The 21,715-nt window shown below is 44.3% G+C and overlaps 1 protein-coding gene across 8 annotated transcripts in view; it reads left to right on the top strand.

Annotated features, from left to right (window-relative positions):
* The window catches only part of Chrm3 (cholinergic receptor muscarinic 3), a 483,970-nt gene extending 466,325 nt beyond the window's left edge, over window positions 1–17,645 (top strand). For all 8 annotated transcript variants that reach the window (XM_060372311.1, XM_060372315.1, XM_060372312.1 and 5 more), the window contains one exon: window positions 14,622–17,645. In XM_060372311.1, the coding sequence (XP_060228294.1) occupies window positions 14,641–16,410 (1,770 nt within the window). In that variant the 5' untranslated portion in view covers window positions 14,622–14,640 and the 3' untranslated portion in view covers window positions 16,411–17,645. The remainder of the gene's footprint in view (window positions 1–14,621) is intronic.
* Window positions 17,646–21,715: the final 4,070 nt, after the last annotated feature.

The raw sequence follows: 21,715 nt of genomic DNA, 5'->3' as shown, positions 1-21,715 counted from the left end.
GTAAAAAGTAAAAATAAAAACTCATTACAGTTCTGAGGAAAATGTATTTATCATATGAAAAGGCAAATTCCATTAATAGGCTCCCACTTATGGTAAAAGTTTTATGATCCAAAAGCCAGCACAATTGCATTTTTTGTTATATTGACTGTAGTAGGTTGATATTCCAGCCCTTAATCCTGTGACCATATTGCAAAAAGAATCTGCAGATATAATCAAATGAAAGAGCTTGAGACAGATTATCCAGGATTATCCATGATGGCCCTAAACCCAGTAGCAAGTGTCTCCGTCAGACATTTGCCGAGACAGAGAGAGTGAAGGCAGTGTTTCCAGAGAGGCAGGACTGGATTGATGTCATCAAGCCACTAGAAACAGAAAAGACAGGATGGAAGCCCTCCTTGGGTTTCTGGAGGAAGCGTGGTCCTAAGAATGCTTATACTGTGAACTTGTGACTGTGACAGTTGTGAGAGAATAAATAAATACACTTGTAACTGTTGATGAGGGAAGGAGAGAAATTATCTTCAGTGGTAGAGGCACTGGCGAGGAACAATGCTCCTGTAAACAACCATAATGAAACTCATTGATTCACACGCACATACACACACATGCGCACACACATATACACACATACACACATACATACACACACACACATACACACCATATACAATATGCACATACACACACAAGATAAGAAATTAGAAGGGGACTAGTTGGAAAGAAGGAAGGTATGAGCAGGAGTGAGTGAGGGATACAAGAAAATAATGAGAGCAAATATAATCACAATATATTATGCGCATGTACAATCCTGATTCCTACTTTCTGTTGACCACCTAATATTCTAATAGCCTGTTCAGAATTTGATTGATAAGAACTGGGCTTGAGGGACACCTAGAGAAAATACCTGAGGAAAACTTGTAGAGCAAATAGAAGAAATTCTAACAGGAACTTTCAAAGAAACAAATAATAATTGACACCCTAAACTGCCTCCAAGCTTCCCAGTATGTGAGTGTGCCTGGATTCTATTAAAGAATTAAAGGTTAGATGGATGGAAGACTTCTTCAAACCCAAATGGCCTATCTCCATTTTCAGAATTGTGAATACAGGTCTAGACTGTGGCCCCAAATTTGCATATCTGGAAAGTAACCACTTGATGATACTGGGTATTCCAGCGATCGAGTTCATCTAGTGGCTGATTGATGAATATCTGGATTATCTGTCTACACTGTGAGTGACACCACTTCCTGTTTTCCTTCTAAGTCTCTCTGCGGTTTTAGCAGCACATGATGGGCTTGTTTGGGGCCAGCTCTGATACCAAACAATTGCTCTCTACAAAAAGCACTACAACAACTGTGTTTTAAACAAGCATGGGGCACACCTACACAGGGCATGTGCAGGGATGAAGCAATTAATCCTCTCTAAACTTGTCACCTGCACTGGCTTTTCTCTAAGGGTCCCACAGGGAGTCCTCTGCTCCCTTGTAGGAGTCATCCTGGAAGAAGACAACGACCCTCAGCTAAATAAGTAACTAACCCAAGTTACTGAGTTGAACTTGGGCTAGTTACATATTTCTTCCTATGTCACAACCCTCATTTGATCTGTCTAGTGGAAACAAACCCCTTTCTGACTCTTCACTAGCTTGTCGAGAGGCTGCTAATGAAGATGTCCTCAATGATATTTCTCAATTCTCTCATTGACCAACCAAATTCCATAACCGTGGAAGCTGCTCCCCTAATTTTTTTTACAATGTGTTATTAATATTTCAAGACACTGAAAGTCACATGGTGACGATAAGCTTGCGACAGCAAAGAAGATGGGAATGGTTCCTGGTGCCTGAGGCACAGCCCAAGCCTTGAATTGCTGTCTCTCTCATAACCAAACCTTGATGTGACAGGAGAAGAAAAGTACTGAGCGAAAGTTGTATGCTGCACAAAACCAAATCCGGAGCCATGGTTGGCCAGCAGAGGGAGTGCTGCCACCATTGGAAAGCATATATTCTTGAGGCCGTATTACCTTTGGGTAGATCTCCCCAACCCTGGCGGATAAGCATTCTAATTTAAAATATCCCAGGGAAGAAAGGAATACATGTTTCCATGGAGACAGCCTCCCAGGCCTCTTGCCTCATTATCATATCTGATTTAAGTATTTTCTGAAATCAATTTGAATGTCATCTATGCATCTTCTTCCTTCAGTGGCCATGGATTGTATAACATCTGGCTAGAGGTTTTCGTAAAAAAGCTGTGCAATTGTAAGTTCAGTTCCCACCCACCCACTCACACAGGCATTACTTGCAGATTGATTGTCTCAAGAGGACTCCATTAGCATTTACTTTCAGATCTCTAATTAAGAATGTTAAGTTGGATGACTCTGTCCTTTCTTTGGGAGTCAGAGTAGATACTTGCAGCTGGATATGAGGACATTTTTCACAACCATATGCTAATTTTGTTCCAGGAAACATGACTAGTTTGGCCTTGAGCTTTATCTGGTTCTAGATACGTACAGTACCTTCCAAAAGCACTCCCCTGACACAGGATTTTTCCCTCAATGACCTCTTCTTACGTATTCTTTATCATTGTTAGGAAAACTAACCACTTACATTATTTACTTGTGCTGATTTGTCCCTTTGTCTTCATTTAACACCTATTTGTGTGACAGGGTTCATTGGTGCTCCCTTAGTTTACAACTGGGCCCCTTCACAGGGTCTCCACATTGAAGCCACCTTGCTAGCAAAGAACCCACTCTCCTTTCTCCTCTTACCTTTGTTGTAGTTGGATATGATTATTTGATGGCATATAGTTCGCAAACCATTTCAAAAGCTAATTAAGCCCTCAGCAACCTAATTCACGGGAATTCATTACACATCACTCAGCATCAGAATATCCAGAATCCTGTTTGCATCTGTCTGTTGAGATGTTTTGGAAAAAAATTTCATTACCTCTAAGTTCAGGAACTCAAATACTCTTAGTTTCTTAGTTACACACACACCTATTTTTAAAACTTTCAGTCTCTTAACAATAACTAGACCCTCTAGTTATATACTGGTACTTGGGAAAAGATCTGCCGTTCAGGTAATAAAGCTAAAACTTCAAGCCTCCTCAAAGGGCCCCTGAGAGAGAAGACAGTGATGACATTTCATATTCTTAATTTTGTGTGCATTTTCTTAACAGAACAGACAGCAAAATTACATAAGCTTCAGTCTCCACAAAGTCTGTATCTACCCCTGGTGGGAATATTCTAAAATACAAACTTTATTAAAAACCTTTTCTTGAAGAATGTGTGTTTTAGCTGGGCACGGTGGCATACACCTGTAATCTGAGTATTTAGGAGGGGGAGGCAAAGAGATCGAGCGTTCAAAACTATTCGTGGCCACATGGTAAGTTTGAGGCTGGCCTGTGTTACATGACCAGGGCTTCAGGGGGAGATATGAAGGGAAAGGAAAAGAAGGGAGACCACCTTTCATGGTTGAAAAGAATACTTAACATGAGGTGCCAGATGGTCCATGGAGACACTTAGGTGGTGAGGCCAGTACTCCTTTGTCAATAGGAATGATGGTGAAAAATAGGCAAGGTGCAGCATACTTCTGTAGCCTGCCATCAGTTCTGACACGTTTATCAATGTCTTCACTAAAAAGCCAGGTATTGTACTAATGAGCTTCCCTGAACCTCAATGGTTTCCCACACCCAGGTTTGCCGACTTGCCAGGACCAAGGGAAGTGAGGCCACGATCTTAGCACTGCTTCCTGACAAAGCCAGCTCAGAGGAACCTTTTACTTTCAGTCTTGAATGCCACCAGTTGCTGGTGCAGACTGATTCAACCAGGCTGGCCAGTGTGGCAAAACAGTGGGGCCTTTGTCATCACCACAGGGAACTAACTGCTTGCTGTAAGCTGGCCCATTCATTTAGTGTTCCGAAGGGTTAGTGTTTACCCAGTTGGTCCTGGGTGGGATGAGCTGAACTTGTACACCTGTGCCTAACAGGAGCATAAGCAGTTTTAAACTACAGACTGGTCAGAAAACCAGAAGCACGGTAGCAGAAACGAGAGGGCAGGTAATGCTTTCTTCCAGTTTAAACTCAAACACCAACAGGAGAAACCGAAATTATCCGTGCACAGGACAGGCATGCATGGAAATAGCACAAGGTTAGTCTACACAATTCGTATGTGTTTATAATTATAATTTTTAAAATAAGAATTAAAGGAACTCAGGGAGGCTCATTAGCTTTGAATTCTCTTGCAACACCTCTCCTGGTTCAGTCATCAGAAGAAAGAGCCACATCGGCACTGACTTGGAGCTGGCAGTGTACGAAGGTGAAAGCAATCACTTGATTAATGACTGCAAAAGGACCTCGCGGTCCTGTTGGTTGAGGAGATGTTAAAGGGATAGAGGGAGGTTTTGAGTTTTGTTTCTTTTAAGCATTCTTTCATAATTTTATACATGAATACAGTGTATTTAGATCACACTGACCCTCTGCACCCCTCCAGCTCCTCGTAGGCCCCTCCACATTCCCTTTTCAGTCTGTGTCTTCTCCTCCTCTTCCTAGTCTTCCTTCTTTATATCCCACTGAGTCCAATTAGTGTTGTCCATGAGCACATGGGTATAGGGCGCCATCCACTGGAGCATGGGCAATCTACTATGGGCCACAAGACTGGGGAAACCTGCCCCCTTCACCACAGCAGCCATCAACTGTCCACAGGGATGAAGAGAGGCTTTAGGGTGAGTGGGGATCTCGGCTTGGGATGGGCCTCCTCAGCTCATTCACAGAGAGGGGTTACAGTGAGGTTTCAGAGTCCGATGCTCACCGTCCACAGCCAACCCACTGCTCCTTAACCAGCCAAAGGTGTCTTGAGCAAGCTGCTTCTTGGCCTCTCTGAGCCTTTATTTCCTCGTGCATAAAACGCTGCAATCCAGAGATACAAGTCTGAAGAATATAGGTGGTATATGCTGAGTGACGTCATGTGGTGGGTAATATCGATTATTAGAGCTGGGTGATGTTTTATGACCAGAAGTGTAAGGCGATACACGGCATGGCACATGATAGGGCAGCCTCAAATGCAATATGACACACTGAATCTGACATCGTAAAGACTTTATCATTCTAATTTACAAGTTACCCATGCAAAAAAATAAAATTCAGTTCCTTTGTAGAAGACTGGCCACTCTCCTTTAGTGCATCAATTGTATGCAGTATCTGATGTATGCCACACTTGTTAAAACATAGTCTTGGAGGCTGGAAAGATGCATCCATGCTACCCAAGATGATGGCCTGGGTTCAGATCCCCAACACTCAAGTAAAATCTAGGCACGACTGGACACTCCTGTAACCCTAAAGCTGTCCTGCAGCAAGGAGGGGGCTGGACTGGGAGCTATTTCAGTGAAAGACATTGTCTTCTAAACAAACAGGTAGAAGAAAGCACCTGATATCCTGGCCTCCATATGCGCATCCACTGGCAAGCACACCTGTAGGTGAGCACACACAAACACACACGCCTGCACACAGAGAACATATAAGAAGTGACTAAAACAACAAAATATCAATGAAGGTGTGGTCCCTAACAACGTTTGACAGAGATTCCATCGCATCTAAGCCACCGGATTCTCTGCTTTCCATGTGCTTGTCTCAGGAGAGAGAGGGCCGGGCCTCAGAAGGTGAAGGGGCACACTGTTAGCTTGCAGACTGGTGTGTCTGGGTCTGAAACACATACACTCCCTATTCCATGTAGACCCACACGCCTTATCCCTGTCCCTGATGGAAGGCTGGGGAGGAAGGAAAATGTTATACAAACACATTTATCATGGCAGAATGCTCGTGCACAGCCCAGGGTGGGGGCAGGGGTGAGCCATGTGTCAGTCAGAACATGTACAGTTTGATGGAGACTTCTGAGGATAATTCTAGGCACCAAACCTCAGCATCCAACCTGCAGTTACCACTTTCTGCTTGCTTATGTTAGGATTTCTTCTGGTTTCCACCTGGATGAATCTATTTGTATGGATTTCACACTCTTGGTATTTAATTTTTTTTTTTCAGACTTATCCCTCTCATGTTTTGGTTTTTTGTTTGTTTGTTTGACTGGCTCAACTTTCTTCCTTACCTCTTTGTTCTGGGTCCCATAGGGCCAGAATTCATCCTAGCATGAGCTCTAGTTTCCAGTTGATACAGGAAATTCAAAACAAGAGGTCATTGTTTTCTAATATTTAATGGCATAGGCCTTGCCAAAATATACATTTTATTATTGTTTTATTTCAATTCTCACATATTTCTCTACTCTCATTTCCACAGATAGTATTTTTAGTGGTAAAACTCCCATCTTTAATGCTTACATATCAAGTTTAGAGAATTTAATTTACACTTTACATTTTAATCAAAGCCTGCCAGCGCCCTTGGTATTTAGTGAATACAGCTGTAGCTCCTGGTCTGTCATCGGCTTCATCTGAATCCTTTCACGTCTGTGCATCTCTCGGATCCACTGCCCAGTTGTGAAACATGGGGCAGACAAGTGGTCTGGTTCATTTACACACAAGGGCCTGATACATTAGGCTTCCACTACCCACTAACTGGGTAACAGAGCTAGTGAGGAGAGGTTGTTCTGGAAACCAGCTCTTTTATTTTTGGAAGGCTTTTGGAGGTTTGTGTTGGCCTCACTGGTGCTGAGCTCTGCAACATTTCATTTAGAAGAGTTTTCGGCAAACACAGTATCTCATGCACTCTGCTGCCCTGGAAATTCCACTTGAGCCAAGGACGTGGTGTGCCAATAACTGGACCCTGGGAGGCCCCTTCTTCCTTTCCAAATGTGTAACACTAAGGCTTATTTGCATTGAATGAGGACAGTATCTGTAACATACTCTTAAGTGAGAGAAAGAAAAGTTAGAGAATGTAACACTGTTGGGTGGTTAAGAGAAAACTTGGGGATGAATTTGCCTTGAATCGATGTGTGTGTGAGTGTGTGAGTGGGTGTGGGTGTGGGTGTGGGTGGGTGGGTGTGTGTATACACATGCATGCCAGACAACAGCCTCAGTAGCGTTCCTCAGGAGCTCTCTACCTTGTTTTTTTGAGACAGGTTCTCTCACAGGCAAAGAGCTTGCCCAATAGTCTGGACTGCTTGGCCAGAAGGTCCTGGAAGTTACCTGTCTCCCCCTTCCCAGTGTAAGGATTGCAAGCACACACCACCAAGCCGAGCTTTTTAACATGGGTTCTGAGCATGGAATTCAGCTCTTCATGTCTGCCCAGGAAACACATGACCAGCTGAGTGTGGAGCTATCTCCCCAGCCCTTGAGTCAACTCTGAATTCTGCCTCTTAGGAGCTGTACAGCCCTGGCCACTAGACTTCTCAATACCTCCATCTCTTCGTAGGATGATTAAGTAATTGATTCAATTCACAGCATGGAGGCAAGAACCAAGTGACTTAATACGTACAGCAGTGCCTGAAGTAAGCGCTTAAAATACACATGGGTAATCCTGCAGAAGGCCGCATTGTAGAAGGGCACTCCATTCTTCTAACAAATATTTACTTATTAAGTAAACTGTTGCCAGTGGTTGCCTCCGGGGACTGAGAATGAGAGGCAAGAGCAAGAGGACTGGGTTCCTACTTTCTGCTTTATAAACACAAATATTGTTTAAAGTTTAGGTTTGTTCATGACTGAGGTGCTTGCTAGGGCAGAAGCCGGGCATAGACTGAGGAGCCAGCCTGCCTGTGTGGTGTCCTGGGCTCTACATTTGCAGTGAGCCCTTGGGAACAGACAATCTCTCTCTCTCTCTCTCTCTCTCTCTCTCTCTCTCTTTCTCTCTGCATGTGTTTACGTGTGTTCAGACATCTGTGTGCAAGTGTGTGTTTGTGACTACGTGAGTGCGCGGGTGTGTGTGCGCTCACACACACACATACAGCTCAGCTATGATTCTTCAGGTGCTATCCACCTTGGGCCTCGCTTTTGTTTTAGTGTGTGTGCATGTGGGTGAGCGCACCAATGCTTCAGTGTGCGGGTAGAGACTGGAGAATAACTTTTCAAGACTTCTTTACTTCCTCCTTGTTTTGTTTTGTTTTGTTTTGTTTTTCTTAATTTCACTATTTTATGTGTATTTGTTTGCCTGCACATATATCTATGCACCAGATATGTTAATGAGCACCAGGTTATCCGTGCCGGCTCTCTCCAGTCCCGAAGAGTCACTGGATCCCAAAGAACTGGAATTTCAGACAGTTTGTGAGTCACCATGTTGATGCTCAGAGTTGAACCCTGGTACCCTGCAAGAGCGTCAGGGACTCTTAACTGCTGACCCATCTCTCCTATTTCTGTCCTTGTATGATAGCTTCCTGTTGATTCACCTGGCTCCTCTACCTCAGTTCTCACCGTGGGAGGGCTGGGGTGGAGGTTACAGATGCAAACCACTCTATCTGGCTCTTCTACATGGTATCCAGGACACAAACTCAGGTCTTGGGGGTTACATGGCCAGTGCCTCTACCTGATGAGCCATATCACCTCGCCCACTTCTTATTTTTTCTTTTCACAAAGAGACCTAGAACTCATGGAGGTAAGGCAAGACTGCAGCAAGCCCACGGCCTCTACCTGCACAGTGCTGGGGTGCTGAGAACGTGTAACGGCTCCCAGCTTGCACGCCCTGGGGAATGTATCACAGGTCTTTGGGCTTATAAGGCAAGCACATTGCACATCTGCCTGCACACCAGGGACTGATTCTTTTTTGTTTTGTTTTGGTTTTAATTTTTATTTTTTTTAATATTAGTTACAGTTTGTTAACTTTGTATCCCTGCTGTATCCCACTCCCTCTTTCCCTCCCAATCCCCCCTCCATCTCCTCCCTGCCCTTTCCAAGTCCACTGATAAGGGAGATCCTCCTCCCCTTACATCTGATACTGGTTTATCATATCTTCAGGACTGCCTGCAAAGTCCTCCTCTGTGGCCTAGCAAGGCTGCTCCTCCCGTGGGGCGGGGGGGGGGGGGTGTGTCAAAGAACCCGCCATCAAGTTCATGTCAGAAACAGTCCCTGTTCCCCTTATTAGAGTATCCACTTGGATACTGAGCTACCAAGGGCTACATCTGAGCAAGGGCTCTAGATTGCATCCATACATGGTCCTTGTTTGGAGAAACAGTCTCATAAAAGACCCCTGTGCCCAGATATATTTGGTCCTTGTGCAACTCCTGTTCTCTCAGGGTCATATTAACTCCCACCCCCTTTTTTTTTTTATTCCCTGCATTCTGCTGGAGGTATGATTATGAGTCTTAATATCTGCTTTGATACACTGCTAGGTAGAGTCTTTCAGAGACCCTCTGTGGTAGGCTTCTGTCCTGTTACTTGTTTGCTCCTACATCCAATATGGACTGATTCTTGAAGAGCGTTGTCACTGGCCGCATTAATGAGTGCCAGGATATTTTCCACATTTCCCCTGGCAAAACACAGTACTGTGACATTTTTCTGAACCCCTTTCAGCTCTGTTTGGGCCAGTGTTTGTCCATCTCAGCCTCGATGAGGCTTGAAACCAGACGGCTCTTTGTCCTCTGTCTGCAGCATCCTTCGCTTCTAGGCCTTGACGGGAGTGACAGCTCCAGTCACATCTCCCCCAGGGAAAGGGCCTCCTGGAGTAAGAAGCATCACTTTAGACTCAACAAGAAGCAAGCGTGTGTAAATCCTGGAAAATCCCATTTCATAGCCAATCAGAGAGCAGCATTCAGTTAATCTTACCATTTTTTTTAAAGATTTGTTTATTTTATGTATATGAGTGTTCTACCTGCATTTACACCTGCCAGAAGAGGGAATCAGTTTACATTATAGATGGTCATGAGCCACCATGTGGTTGCTGGGAATTGAACTCATGACCTTTGGAAGAGCAGACAGTGCTCTTAACCACTGAGCCATCTCCCCAGCCCTAATCTTACCATTTTTAAGAAACAGCTATGAATCAGGTGGGTGGGCTGGGTGTGTTCTATCATTTTGATCTGACCCTCAAGTATTGAATTCTGCATTTTTCTGTAAGGTCACACTGCTCCAGGGCCAGCCAGGGCTGGGGACATCTGACTCTCGGGTGCTTTGGCTCCCTCTACTGCTGTATATCCACATGCTTCTGCTTTTGGGGGTTTTATTTGTTTTTTTTTTTTTTTCAAAGTTGCAGTTGGGTGTGCAAAGATGTATTTGTTGGGGGATGTGCAAACAAATGGGAGTCTTGATGAAAATCAGCTGTGTGGAACATGTCTGGCTAACAGTATTGGAAACAGGGACCTTTAGGGAAACATAACCTGTTAATGGCGAGAGTGTAAAGCATGGGCCAAATAAATGTTCTTCCCTGGGTGAGCTTGCTGGACACGTGTTGACATAACCCAAAGTTCCAATCCAAACTGTGAGGATTTCTTTTTTCACTAGGAGATATTTTTTTTCTCCTCCTCTCATGTGTGCATATGTGTTTTCTATGTATGTTTGTGGACGCATGCTTGTTCCTGTGTGTGAGTGCAGGCCCACTGGCAGAGGGTACATGTGAGGGGTCAGAGGACAACCTCATGTTTCCGTCCCCACCTTCCGCCTTGCTTGAAACAGAGTCCCCTGTTGTCCTGTGACTGCCTATGATAAGCTACCTGGCCAGAGAGCTTCTCCCTAGAAGCTTCTCCTCCTGACTGCCTTGCATCTGACCACAGGAAAGCTGGGCTGACAGGCATGTCCTACGGTGCTCCCTTTCACTTGGATTCTAGGGTATCCAAACTCAGGTCCTCATCTTTGTGTGGCCATTGCTTCACCAACTGAGCCTTCCCCCGACCCTCTAGGAGATCTTAAGCAAAATTATTTCCACAGTTGTGTAAGATCAAGGGGCGTTTTCTCAACGGATGGCTTCTTCTCTTCCACAACAAAAGCACAGCAGCCGCAGCAAATGTTACTGAATGACCTTCAGAATATGGAGAACCAGAAAGTAAATTTTATATTGTAAAGGTTTTCTCTCCTCCAAGAACACACTGGGGACAGTGCACTATCTCTGGATAAAGGGGTCCTAGTGATTTTTTTTAACTACTTGTGTTTGTTTTTTGCTTCATTCCATTTCTTTAAAAAAAAAAAAAACTAATAAAAAAAGTTTTAGGCCTGAAACGTGCTCATGGAGATCCATAATCATCCTACTCAGATGTTTGTTTTAAAGGGAAAACTGTGTTATTTCATCCTCTGATGCCAAGCCTTAAGCGAGACGAATATGAGACCTTTTCCAAGCATCTTACATTTTTGTTGTCAGGTTGAATAAAAGCTTATGAAAGGCTGCAACCAGGGAGGCAGTCTGATACATCATCTTTTTAAAAACAAGCTTTCTCCCTTTTAAGTGGAATTTTATCCCACTTTTGGCATTCGGAAATGTTTTGTTCACAACAAGAGCCATTGTACCATATTAGGCAACGTCTCTCCTCCTCACAGCTTGAAATGAATATGAGGGCTAAGTTCACGAGTTTGATTCCCTTTAAAGACATGTTTGATGGCAAAGCTCTGTCCACCCTGTTTGATATCCTCCGCCAACCAGCCGCATGACTGAACTAAGCTGAATTCTGAGTCTGCAGCCCCCAGACAGCTTAGGCATCTTCCAACACCAGAGCTGTTCTCTGAGTCAACTTTGCCACCTAATGGCCGGATGTGATTTTTCCATTCATGATAATATAGATGTTGAGTGCTGTAATGAACTATGACAGAAAACAGACACTCTTCTCCAAAGCCGAGACCCAAAAACAAGCCCTGAAAATGATATATACCAGATACTAAAAAAAAAAAAAAGTAAACACTATGCAGCTGGTCTTCAAAACCTGGTTGCAAACTGCAAAGTTCTCCCCATAGAAGTAGAATTAGAGGGACAGAGAAATGGCTCAGTAGTTAAGAGCACTTGTTGCTCTCGCATGGGACACGGGTTTGATTCCCAGCATCTGTGCGTTGGTTCACAAGCATCTGTGACTTCAGTTCCAGGGGATCTGATACCCTCTTCTGACCTCCATGGATGCCACGCACACAGGTGGTGCATATATGAAATTAATCTAGAAAAAGAAAAGAAATAGAATTAATTTAGACTTCTGGGGAACAGGAAGTACCTTAGATTTCCCAATTCATTTAAGAGAAAAAAAATTGAGATGATAGGACTGTGGTGCTTCGTGGACAAGGAGGTTGAAAGACGCTACAAGAAAATAACTGACCTGAGTCTTATTTCCAAACTTCTTTCATACCATTGGTCAGCTGAACAAGTCCAGTTGTTTTTGAATTTGTACAATATGATATGAATGTCCACAGGGAGGAATTTCCCACTGCCTTCGTGACTTTCTGATCTTTAAAAAAAAAAAAATGTGTTATTCATGTCTTCACTCTCAGAGGCGGTGACTTTTGGATTCCGCAGACCAAGCACAGCAGCTTATATCCAGAAGTGGTTTTAATGAGATACGCTGATGCTACTATGACCAAATGACTTTTTTTTTACTTCCAGTCATTGTTTTTACATTGTAAAGACCAATATCAAAAGCCAGTGTGATGGATCAGCACACAAAAACACTTGCTGCTAAGCCTGATGACCTGTGTTAGAGTCCCCAGCACCCAAAATTGTCCTCTGACCCCCCTCATGTACCATGGCATACGCACCCACAACACAGATGTCACGTACAAAAAGATAAGTTAATAAATAAATGTAATAAAAAAATTTAAACAAATTTATTTCTGTATAGTTGACATTCATAACATATCAAGAGAGTAAATGGTTTCTATAGTGACACAGATTTACGTACCTGTTACTGCAGAGTATGGCATGAATGGGAAGAGGAGCTCAAATCCACTTGTTTTAACAAAAATTTTATTAACTATAAATTTTATTAACTTTAAATTAAATTAGACATCTGAACTAATCTAGAATGTTCACTTTATCTAAATAGATTAATCAAGAACCATTACTTGTGGGAATCAAAGCCTTCCTTCAATAGCCCCAGAAACAAAGGGAGCTTTTTTTGTTATATAACTAAGGTTAAAGTGATTCTATTGATTTAGGAATAGCTTTGTATAGTGTTGAAAGGAAGGGAGTGTGTGCAGAAGGGGGAGGAAGGGAGAGATTGGGAGGGAAGGAGGAAGGGAGGGAACTAGAAGGGGGGATACAAAGTAAATAAAGTATAATTAAAATAAAAAAAATAAAATAAAGAAAGGACAGTCCTCGGGCTGTATCTGTTTTGTAGAATCTCATCCCATCTTGCTCCTACTCCCATCTTTCCTCTGCCTTTCCTTACACTCAGATTTTGCACACAGATACAAAGATGGTGAAGAGAACCCAGCATCCCCAAAGATGACAGACTTATTCTCTTGCCAGCATCCACATGAACTCACCAAATTGATCCTCTGTTTGAATATGTACCAACTCCATTACTGTGGTCAAAGACTCAGGGCCAGGTGGCAAATGCCTGTCTCAAAACATGCTGGGAGAGGATCAGGCTGGACACAAAAGAATAGCTGAAAGAATGACAAATCACAGACATCCACCACGTCACCTGTTAACAAGAAAAGATGGAAGAAGACAGACAGACAGGGATTTCTGGATAATTATGTTTATTTGTAATGAAAACACTGTGGCCATCATGAGACAAGAAAACGAGACACTAGACCATGATCCATTCCCATGAGCAATGCCACAGGGTCAAGGGCCCCTAAAAGTTGTTATGGATATCAATGTAAAAAAAAGAATGTTAAAAAAGAAAAGAATTCACGGTCTTCCTTGACTACTAAGTATGTTTGAGACCAGCCTGGGCTATATAAGGCCCTGTTTCTAAATAAATAAGAATAAAAATAAAGAGGCAGTAAGTATCATGGGAAATGACAGACACAGTTTTCTCCCTTGCTTTGAGGTGGTTTAGACCATTCCAGTGAGGCTTGAATAGCTGATATCACCTTCAAGTTTGTTATGTTCATCATTTTATCAGGTGGATAAAACTCACCATTAGGTCCAAATAACTCACAGTCACTTACCAAGTAGAATGGAGGTAACACTATGGCTGAGTAATTGCCATATAAGCATCTGACATTTCTCCCCTGTGAAAAGAGAAGTGAGTAAATCACGGAAGTAGGCGCTCTGTTTTATTTGGGTTCAGCATTCCATGAAATGTGTATACAAATGTGAGGGAAAGCCCAAAGTTCAAATCCTTTGCTAATTATTCTACCTTGAACAAAGCAATCCCTGCATGCCCTTGACTCTTGCCCTTCATGTGAGAGAATTAGCTTGATCATGTTTAGCTCCTTTGAAATCCGAATCTTGTAACACACATCCTAACTGTAGAATACAAAGCCAAGGGTAGCGCACGCCTTCCTCCAGCTCTGGATGCTGAGGCAGAGAGGCCACAGGGTTGAGGGCTAAAGACGGAGTTCTAGACCTGCTTGGGTTACAGATTGAGACCCTCCCTCAACCCGAAACTGCAGACAGGAATGTAAAAAAGATTTGAGGAGACGAAGGGATAGGTAGACAGGAACGGGAGGGAATTGAGAGGAACTGGGGTTGACAGTGGTTAGTGTGCATTATATGGAGTTGTCAAAGAACACATTTAATTTTTAAAAGAACGTCTATATGAAAAAAAATGTAAGCTACCCAAAGAACATGCCAAACAGAACAAAGATCTTTCCTAACTCCATCTTTTCTCTTTTTCCCCAGACTATGTCAGAGAGTCACAATGACCTTGCAGAGTAACAGCACCACCTCGCCTTTATTTCCCAACATCAGCTCTTCCTGGGTGCACAGTCCCTCCGAGGCGGGGCTGCCCTTGGGGACAGTCACTCACTTGGGCAGCTACAACATTTCACAAGCGACTGGGAATTTCTCCTCAAACGACACCTCCAGCGACCCTCTCGGGGGTCACACCATCTGGCAAGTGGTCTTCATAGCATTCTTAACAGGCTTCCTGGCCTTAGTGACCATCATTGGCAACATCCTTGTCATCGTGGCCTTTAAGGTCAACAAACAGCTGAAGACAGTCAACAACTACTTCCTCTTAAGCCTGGCCTGTGCAGATCTGATCATCGGGGTCATTTCCATGAACCTGTTCACCACCTACATCATTATGAACCGCTGGGCACTGGGGAACTTGGCCTGTGACCTCTGGCTTTCCATTGACTATGTGGCCAGCAATGCTTCTGTCATGAATCTGCTGGTCATCAGCTTTGACAGGTACTTTTCCATCACAAGGCCACTCACCTACAGAGCCAAAAGAACAACAAAACGAGCAGGTGTGATGATTGGTCTGGCTTGGGTCATCTCCTTTGTCCTGTGGGCCCCTGCCATCTTGTTCTGGCAGTACTTTGTAGGGAAGAGAACTGTGCCCCCAGGAGAATGTTTCATTCAGTTCCTGAGCGAACCCACCATCACCTTCGGCACGGCGATTGCTGCCTTTTACATGCCTGTCACCATCATGACAATTTTATACTGGAGGATCTATAAGGAAACTGAAAAACGTACCAAAGAGCTGGCTGGGCTACAGGCCTCTGGGACGGAAGCTGAGGCAGAAAACTTTGTCCACCCCACGGGTAGTTCTCGAAGCTGCAGCAGCTATGAACTACAACAGCAGAGCATGAGACACTCATCCAGGAGCTGTCACGGCCGCTGTCACTTCTGGTTCACAACCAAGAGCTGGAAGCCCAGTGCTGAGCAGATGGACCAAGACCACAGCAGCAGTGACAGCTGGAATAACAATGACGCTGCTGCCTCCCTGGAGAACTCGGCTTCCTCCGATGAAGAGGATATTGGCTCAGAGACCAGAGCCATCTACTCTATTGTACTCAAGCTTCCAGGTCACAGCACCATCCTCAATTCTACCCAGCTACCTTCCTCAGACAACCTGCAGGTGCCAGATGAGGACCTGGGAACTGCTGATGTGGAGAGAAATGCCAACAAGCTTCAGGCCCAGAAGAGCATGGATGACGGTGACAACTGTCAGAAGGACTTCTCCAAGCTTCCCATCCAGTTAGAGCCTGCCGTGGACACAGCCAAGACCTCCGACACCAACTCCTCTGTGGACAAGACCACGGCCACTCTACCTCTGTCCTTCAAGGAAGCCACGCTGGCTAAGAGGTTTGCTCTGAAGACCAGAAGTCAGATCACCAAGCGGAAAAGGATGTCTCTCATCAAGGAGAAGAAGGCAGCCCAGACCCTCAGTGCCATCTTGCTGGCCTTCATCATCACGTGGACCCCCTACAACATCATGGTCCTGGTGAACACCTTCTGTGACAGCTGCATACCCAAAACCTATTGGAATCTGGGGTACTGGCTGTGCTATATCAACAGCACCGTGAACCCCGTGTGCTATGCCCTGTGCAACAAAACATTCAGAACCACCTTCAAGATGCTTCTCTTATGCCAGTGTGACAAGAGGAAGAGACGCAAACAGCAGTACCAGCAAAGACAGTCAGTCATTTTTCACAAGCGAGTGCCCGAGCAGGCCTTGTAGAAAGAGGGTTTATCAATAGCAGTGACCATACGCACATCAGCCCACATAGCCTAGCAGGAGTCTGGCACAGGTGGGAGGCCATTCCTGCTGGTGATAAAAGGAGGTTTTATAAGCCACGCAGGAGAGAAGCTGCCTGTTTACCGATCCATTGAATAACTGTTTTTGGTCCAATGCTAATTCAGCAGGAAAAAAGAGAGAGAGAAAAAAAAAACATACTGCTGAATATAAAGAGATGTATTCTGAAATAGACTCTTAAGTGTTCTTTTTTTTTTTCTCTTAAAGAGAAAAAAAATATTGTCTTTAAGCAAGTACCCCTGGAATTGGTTTGCCTGGGTCTTTTTAATTCCTATTAGCTCTGGAATCACTGGTGAGCCTCCCTGCAGTAATTGCTATGTGTTCTTCCCAAGGGTCCCAAAGTGTCCACCCAGACCCCATGTGGAGCACGAAAGGCTTGAAAAATCTGTGGTTCTGAGTTCTTTTGTACATTGCAAAGCTGACACCTCTTGTCCTGATCAGCTTCCATCCTCTTTTGGTGTGTTGTTAAACTCTATTTGTGGATTTGACTCTTGGTTCTTGCAAAGTACTGTTTTGTGCAGTTCAAGTTTCATACAAATAAAATTGTATATGAATACATGCATACCTAAACATGTGTGAGTTCCGCACGCACACACATAGTGTATATAACATGATGGGGAACACTGAACTGGCGAAATGTTCCTACCAGATATGCTTTCAGTACTTTGGTAACTGAAAAATCTCTAGGATCCTAATATGATATGAAAGTGAAATAAGGCCAGCTTAATGTTGTGGTTTGGTTTGGGTTTCTGACACCAGAGCTATTTTCCACAAACTACCCTGAAGAATAACATCCAGCACAGACAAGCCAGAACTTCTCAGCAAGCCAAGAGACTGTGCTAGACGGACAGTCTCAAGGGTCAGTCGGCACCACGTCTTGACTGGACTCTGAGCACATACTGATGGTAGAGCTAAGCCAGGGTTCCTCCAAGCTCAAAAGAATGAACTTGTGAACGTGTTCGGATTCAGTCGTCCAAATCTGAATGTTTCAAAAAAAATCTTTCTGGGATCATAACTGCTTGAAACTCAATCCTAGAATCACTTTTGAATGTCACATGCAGCAATATATTCACATTTACATGAGAAAGCAAAAGAAATGCTGCGCCAGGGGCTGATGGGACATACCGTTTTCACTTCCTGCTACCTGGCACCTTCTGAAAGACAGTAGGGCTTACATTCTGTCAGACAGCAGAAGCCAGGACCTTCTGGTCATCACCGTATAACCTTCACCCAGGAATGGTTGGTGTCTAGGAAGCCACGTGTCCTCTGAAGAAAGAATTGCACTTGAAAAAGTATTGCTTCAAAATTGATTTCTTTCCATCGTGACAACCGAATTTTGCATTATCCTTTGAATTGCCCCAAGTGTACCATGTTTTCTCTGGGGGAGGGGTCTGCTACTCTCGTTCTCCTGGCTGCTTTATTGTTGGGTTCCTTCTTTTCCTTCTGCTGGGACTGTGTGGGGAGTGGGGGGTGGGGGGTGGGAGGGCTGTGGAGAACCCTTCCCTGTGCAGGGCATCCATCCATGTTGTGAACCCAGAGCTGGGGCCAAAGCTGCTTTTGTATTCAGTGTGAGGTGGTGTTTACAGCCAACTTTGACATCAGTGGATGTGTTCTCAGTGGTGTGTCTGTACCTGAACTATTTAATGTTGTGTCATGTTTATATAAAGAATATTTATGCATACTTTACCATGTGTTTATTTAGTGTTGATGAACATGACTCCCTCCACCATGGTACCCTTTGACGCTGAGGTCCAGTTGACATTAGGGTCCACTTGAGTCATGACTAATGTTCGCTGAGCTTTCCCGTGTGGCTAAGAAGAAGAGAACTATTGCCTGGTTGCCGTATGAGAGCATCTGACTCCCTCCAGGTAATAAGCGCTGTCACTGAAAATCACTCTTCAGCTGAGTGGTGTGACCCAACAAAGCCATCCTCCTCCAGTGTGTCTGGAACCATATTGCAAGGAACAAAAAGAAAATCCATATCGTCATAAGGATTTTCTTTTAATATTGGGCCCTCATTTAAGCAAAGAACAAGAAAAGCCGGAGACTATTTTCTGTCCTGTACAGTGGTATGCAGAAGGCATGTTCTCCTGGGAGAACCTGGGAAGCTACTGCATCTATATTTTATTACTCAGGTTGGCCTGGCACTATTAAATATGTGAATTCTTCAAGTCTCCCTGCACATCAGTAATTCTGATTTTTCTGAAAACTCCTGTCCTGCCCCTTTCCCCAAAGGGCTCTTCCTTTAAGAGTAGAGAAGCCCTTGAGCAAAAACTCAAGGGTAAATTAGGATTCTACTTAAATATCATTATCTCCAGATTTTTTTTTCCTAGATGACAATAATTACAAAAAGACAGAGAGAGAGAAGGAAAGCCTAAGACTCTAACTGTCCTCCTTAGCTACTGGGTTCATTAAAGTGGATAAGCCTCTTATGGGCAAAAGCTGCTCCTAATCTCTCCTGGCTGTTTATGGAAAGGTATGTCCAACTGTTGGGTCATTTTCAGAGAAGAAAAACAAATAAAATGGATTCTTTCAAAATGAAGAGCTTAGACGTTTACGTGAAGATTGAGCAGTTGAGCATTTGTAACCGAGTGTGTTATGTGGACATTTCTCAAAAGGGCGTGTCCTAGAGCAGGCATCCAGCACGCACCGAAAACCAAACTGTCCTTATCCCTGGCCCAAGAATAGAACCACTCCCTCCCAAGAGAATGAGGCGAGTGGAGCTTTCGGAGTTCTCCATCTGCTTTAGTAGAAAGAGGGAAATGATTAAACTTCAAGTACACCACATACAGCCTCTTCCTTTCTCCCTCTTCTCCCCCTCCCCCTTTCTCCATCTCTCTTCCTCTTTCTCTTTCTTTGTGTCTCTTTCTGTTTGTCTCTTTGTAGTTTTCTGCCTCTATGTGTCTTTGTCTTTCTCTTTTTCTCTATCTCTCTATCTGTGCTTTATGCTCACTCACACACCCTGTGCTTGTACAGGCACACACACACATACACACATATACATAGACACACACCACACACACATATACACACATACATACACACAGACACAAACACCACATATACACCCCATACACCACACACACATATATAGACACACAATACACACACCACACACACATATACATATATACATCCACATACACACACATACACAAACACCACATACACACCCCATACACACACACACACACACACACACACACACACACACTGTTCTCCAGGCCTTGCCTATTTCACCTGGATGTAGTCTTTCTTTTGCCTGTGATCTTGCTGTTCTTCTTCCCTATTATCTGAACCCCTTTTAACCCCAAACTCAGCCCAGATTCTCTGTACAGCTCTCATTTTCAGTCCCGCTTTACTTTAATATATATTACATCTGGGCTCTTCAGAGAAAGAAAACAAACAAACAAACAGAAAACCATAAGCTTTGGACATGGGAGTGACTAAAGATCTAGAAGGCACATCAGCTTCCTTGGCTAATCTTTCCATACTGTTGGGCAGACTTACTCTGCAGAGGATGCAGGCACTCAAGCAGCCTGTAAGAGGGGAGCTTTATTTGAAATCAGCTGAAGAGGGTTGGTCAGCCCTGCCCTGGGGAGAGAAATGGGATTTCCAACCCAGTAGCAGAGTGGCAGACCCTAGGGTGATAAGAAAGAGGAAGCCAGGGTGAGAGGTATTCCAAACTTCCCTGAATGAAGATGATTCAAAGATGAGGACGCTGAGCTCAGATGGTAGAGGGCTTGTGGGGCATGCACAGAGCCCTGGGTTCAAGCCCCAGCATTGCATAAATCAGGTCAGGTAGTAACTGCCTGCAATCCCAGCCCTCAGGACGTTGAAGCAGGAGGAGCAGAGACTCGAGGTCATCTTCTGCTATTCAGAATCCAATGGCAGACTCTGTCTCAAGATGAACAAAAAAGAAAAGGTGGGGACATATCATTAGGAAGTTAGACAGTTTGTCCTTGGCCAATTTTGAGGACAAATGGCAACAGGACAGTTCAGTTAATGAGGAGCCCTGAGTCCTGCATCCGTTTCTGTCATGTCTGGTCACATGTCCTTAGACACACCTGTCAGTTAATGCGCACTCTCTGGGTTCCCTCCCAATGCTTACGCTCATCCCTCTAGCACACTTTCTAGTGTCAACCAAGTCAAGATGAAGAGCAGTGCGAACAGCTATGGTGATCAACAGACCTGGTAAACTGGTGAACGGTCCGGGCTTTAAATACCCGTGAAGTTATTTACTTTTGATACTTCGATACAGCCAAATCTGAAGAACTCTTTGTTTTGCATGTACTTGGTATATGTGTGCAAACATGCTACAGCATGCGTGTGGAGGTCAGAGGACTCTCTAGAGGAGTCTGTTCTCTCCTCCCATCCTGCCAGTCCCAGGGATCACTCAGGTCACTAGGCCTGACAGGAAGCATCTGAGCCACCTCCATGGCCAGACTCTAAAGAACTACTGAGACCTACCAGAAGACCAGCAATCCCATAGTTTCAGATACCACTCTCACCGTGAGCACACTCACCCTAACTCAGCTAGCCTCACAGACTCCCCAGGTGGCAGATGTTGGTTTTGGTTTTGTGGTGATGTTTCTCATTCCAGGACTGAAACTGTTCACAGTACAGCCATCAAAAGAGTTACCTTTTTAAAAGTTGAGATCACCCTTTTCTCAACCTAAATTGGACTTTTTCTGCCATTTCCGCAGAAAGAGTATTTTTATACAATGCAGGGTGAAGCCGATCTGTCTAAACAGTATCAGTTCCACCTCATCCTAGGCTCGAGGGCAACTCTAACCGCCTCTCTGGGGACTTCAGTCACACATTCTGGTCATCCTAGGCTCGAAGGCAACTCTAACCGCCTCTCTGGGGACTTCAGTCACACATTCTGTTGTTTTCCTTCCTCTGAACAGTCAGCCCGTAAGGACTGAGGGGATGGCTCAGTGAGCAGTGCTTGCCTTGGAAGCACCACGACCTGAGTTTGAAACCAGCCCAAAGGCAAGCATGGTGTAAGGCGAGGCAGGCAGGGGCTGCTAGCCGAGGTCTTGCCCAATTTGTGAACTCTAGGCCAATGAGAGACGCTGTCTCAAACACGGTGAACAGAGTTCCTGAGGATGATACATAAGGTTGTACTCCAACCACATACACACACACATACACACACACACACACACACACACACACACACACCTTAAATATGCACCTAAACATACATGCATGAAAATGAATAGAG

This window comes from Meriones unguiculatus, chromosome 19 (genome assembly GCF_030254825.1).
Source record: "Meriones unguiculatus strain TT.TT164.6M chromosome 19, Bangor_MerUng_6.1, whole genome shotgun sequence".
Lineage (NCBI taxonomy): Eukaryota > Metazoa > Chordata > Mammalia > Rodentia > Muridae > Meriones > Meriones unguiculatus.
This window is presented reverse-complemented; position numbering and strand designations above follow the sequence as displayed.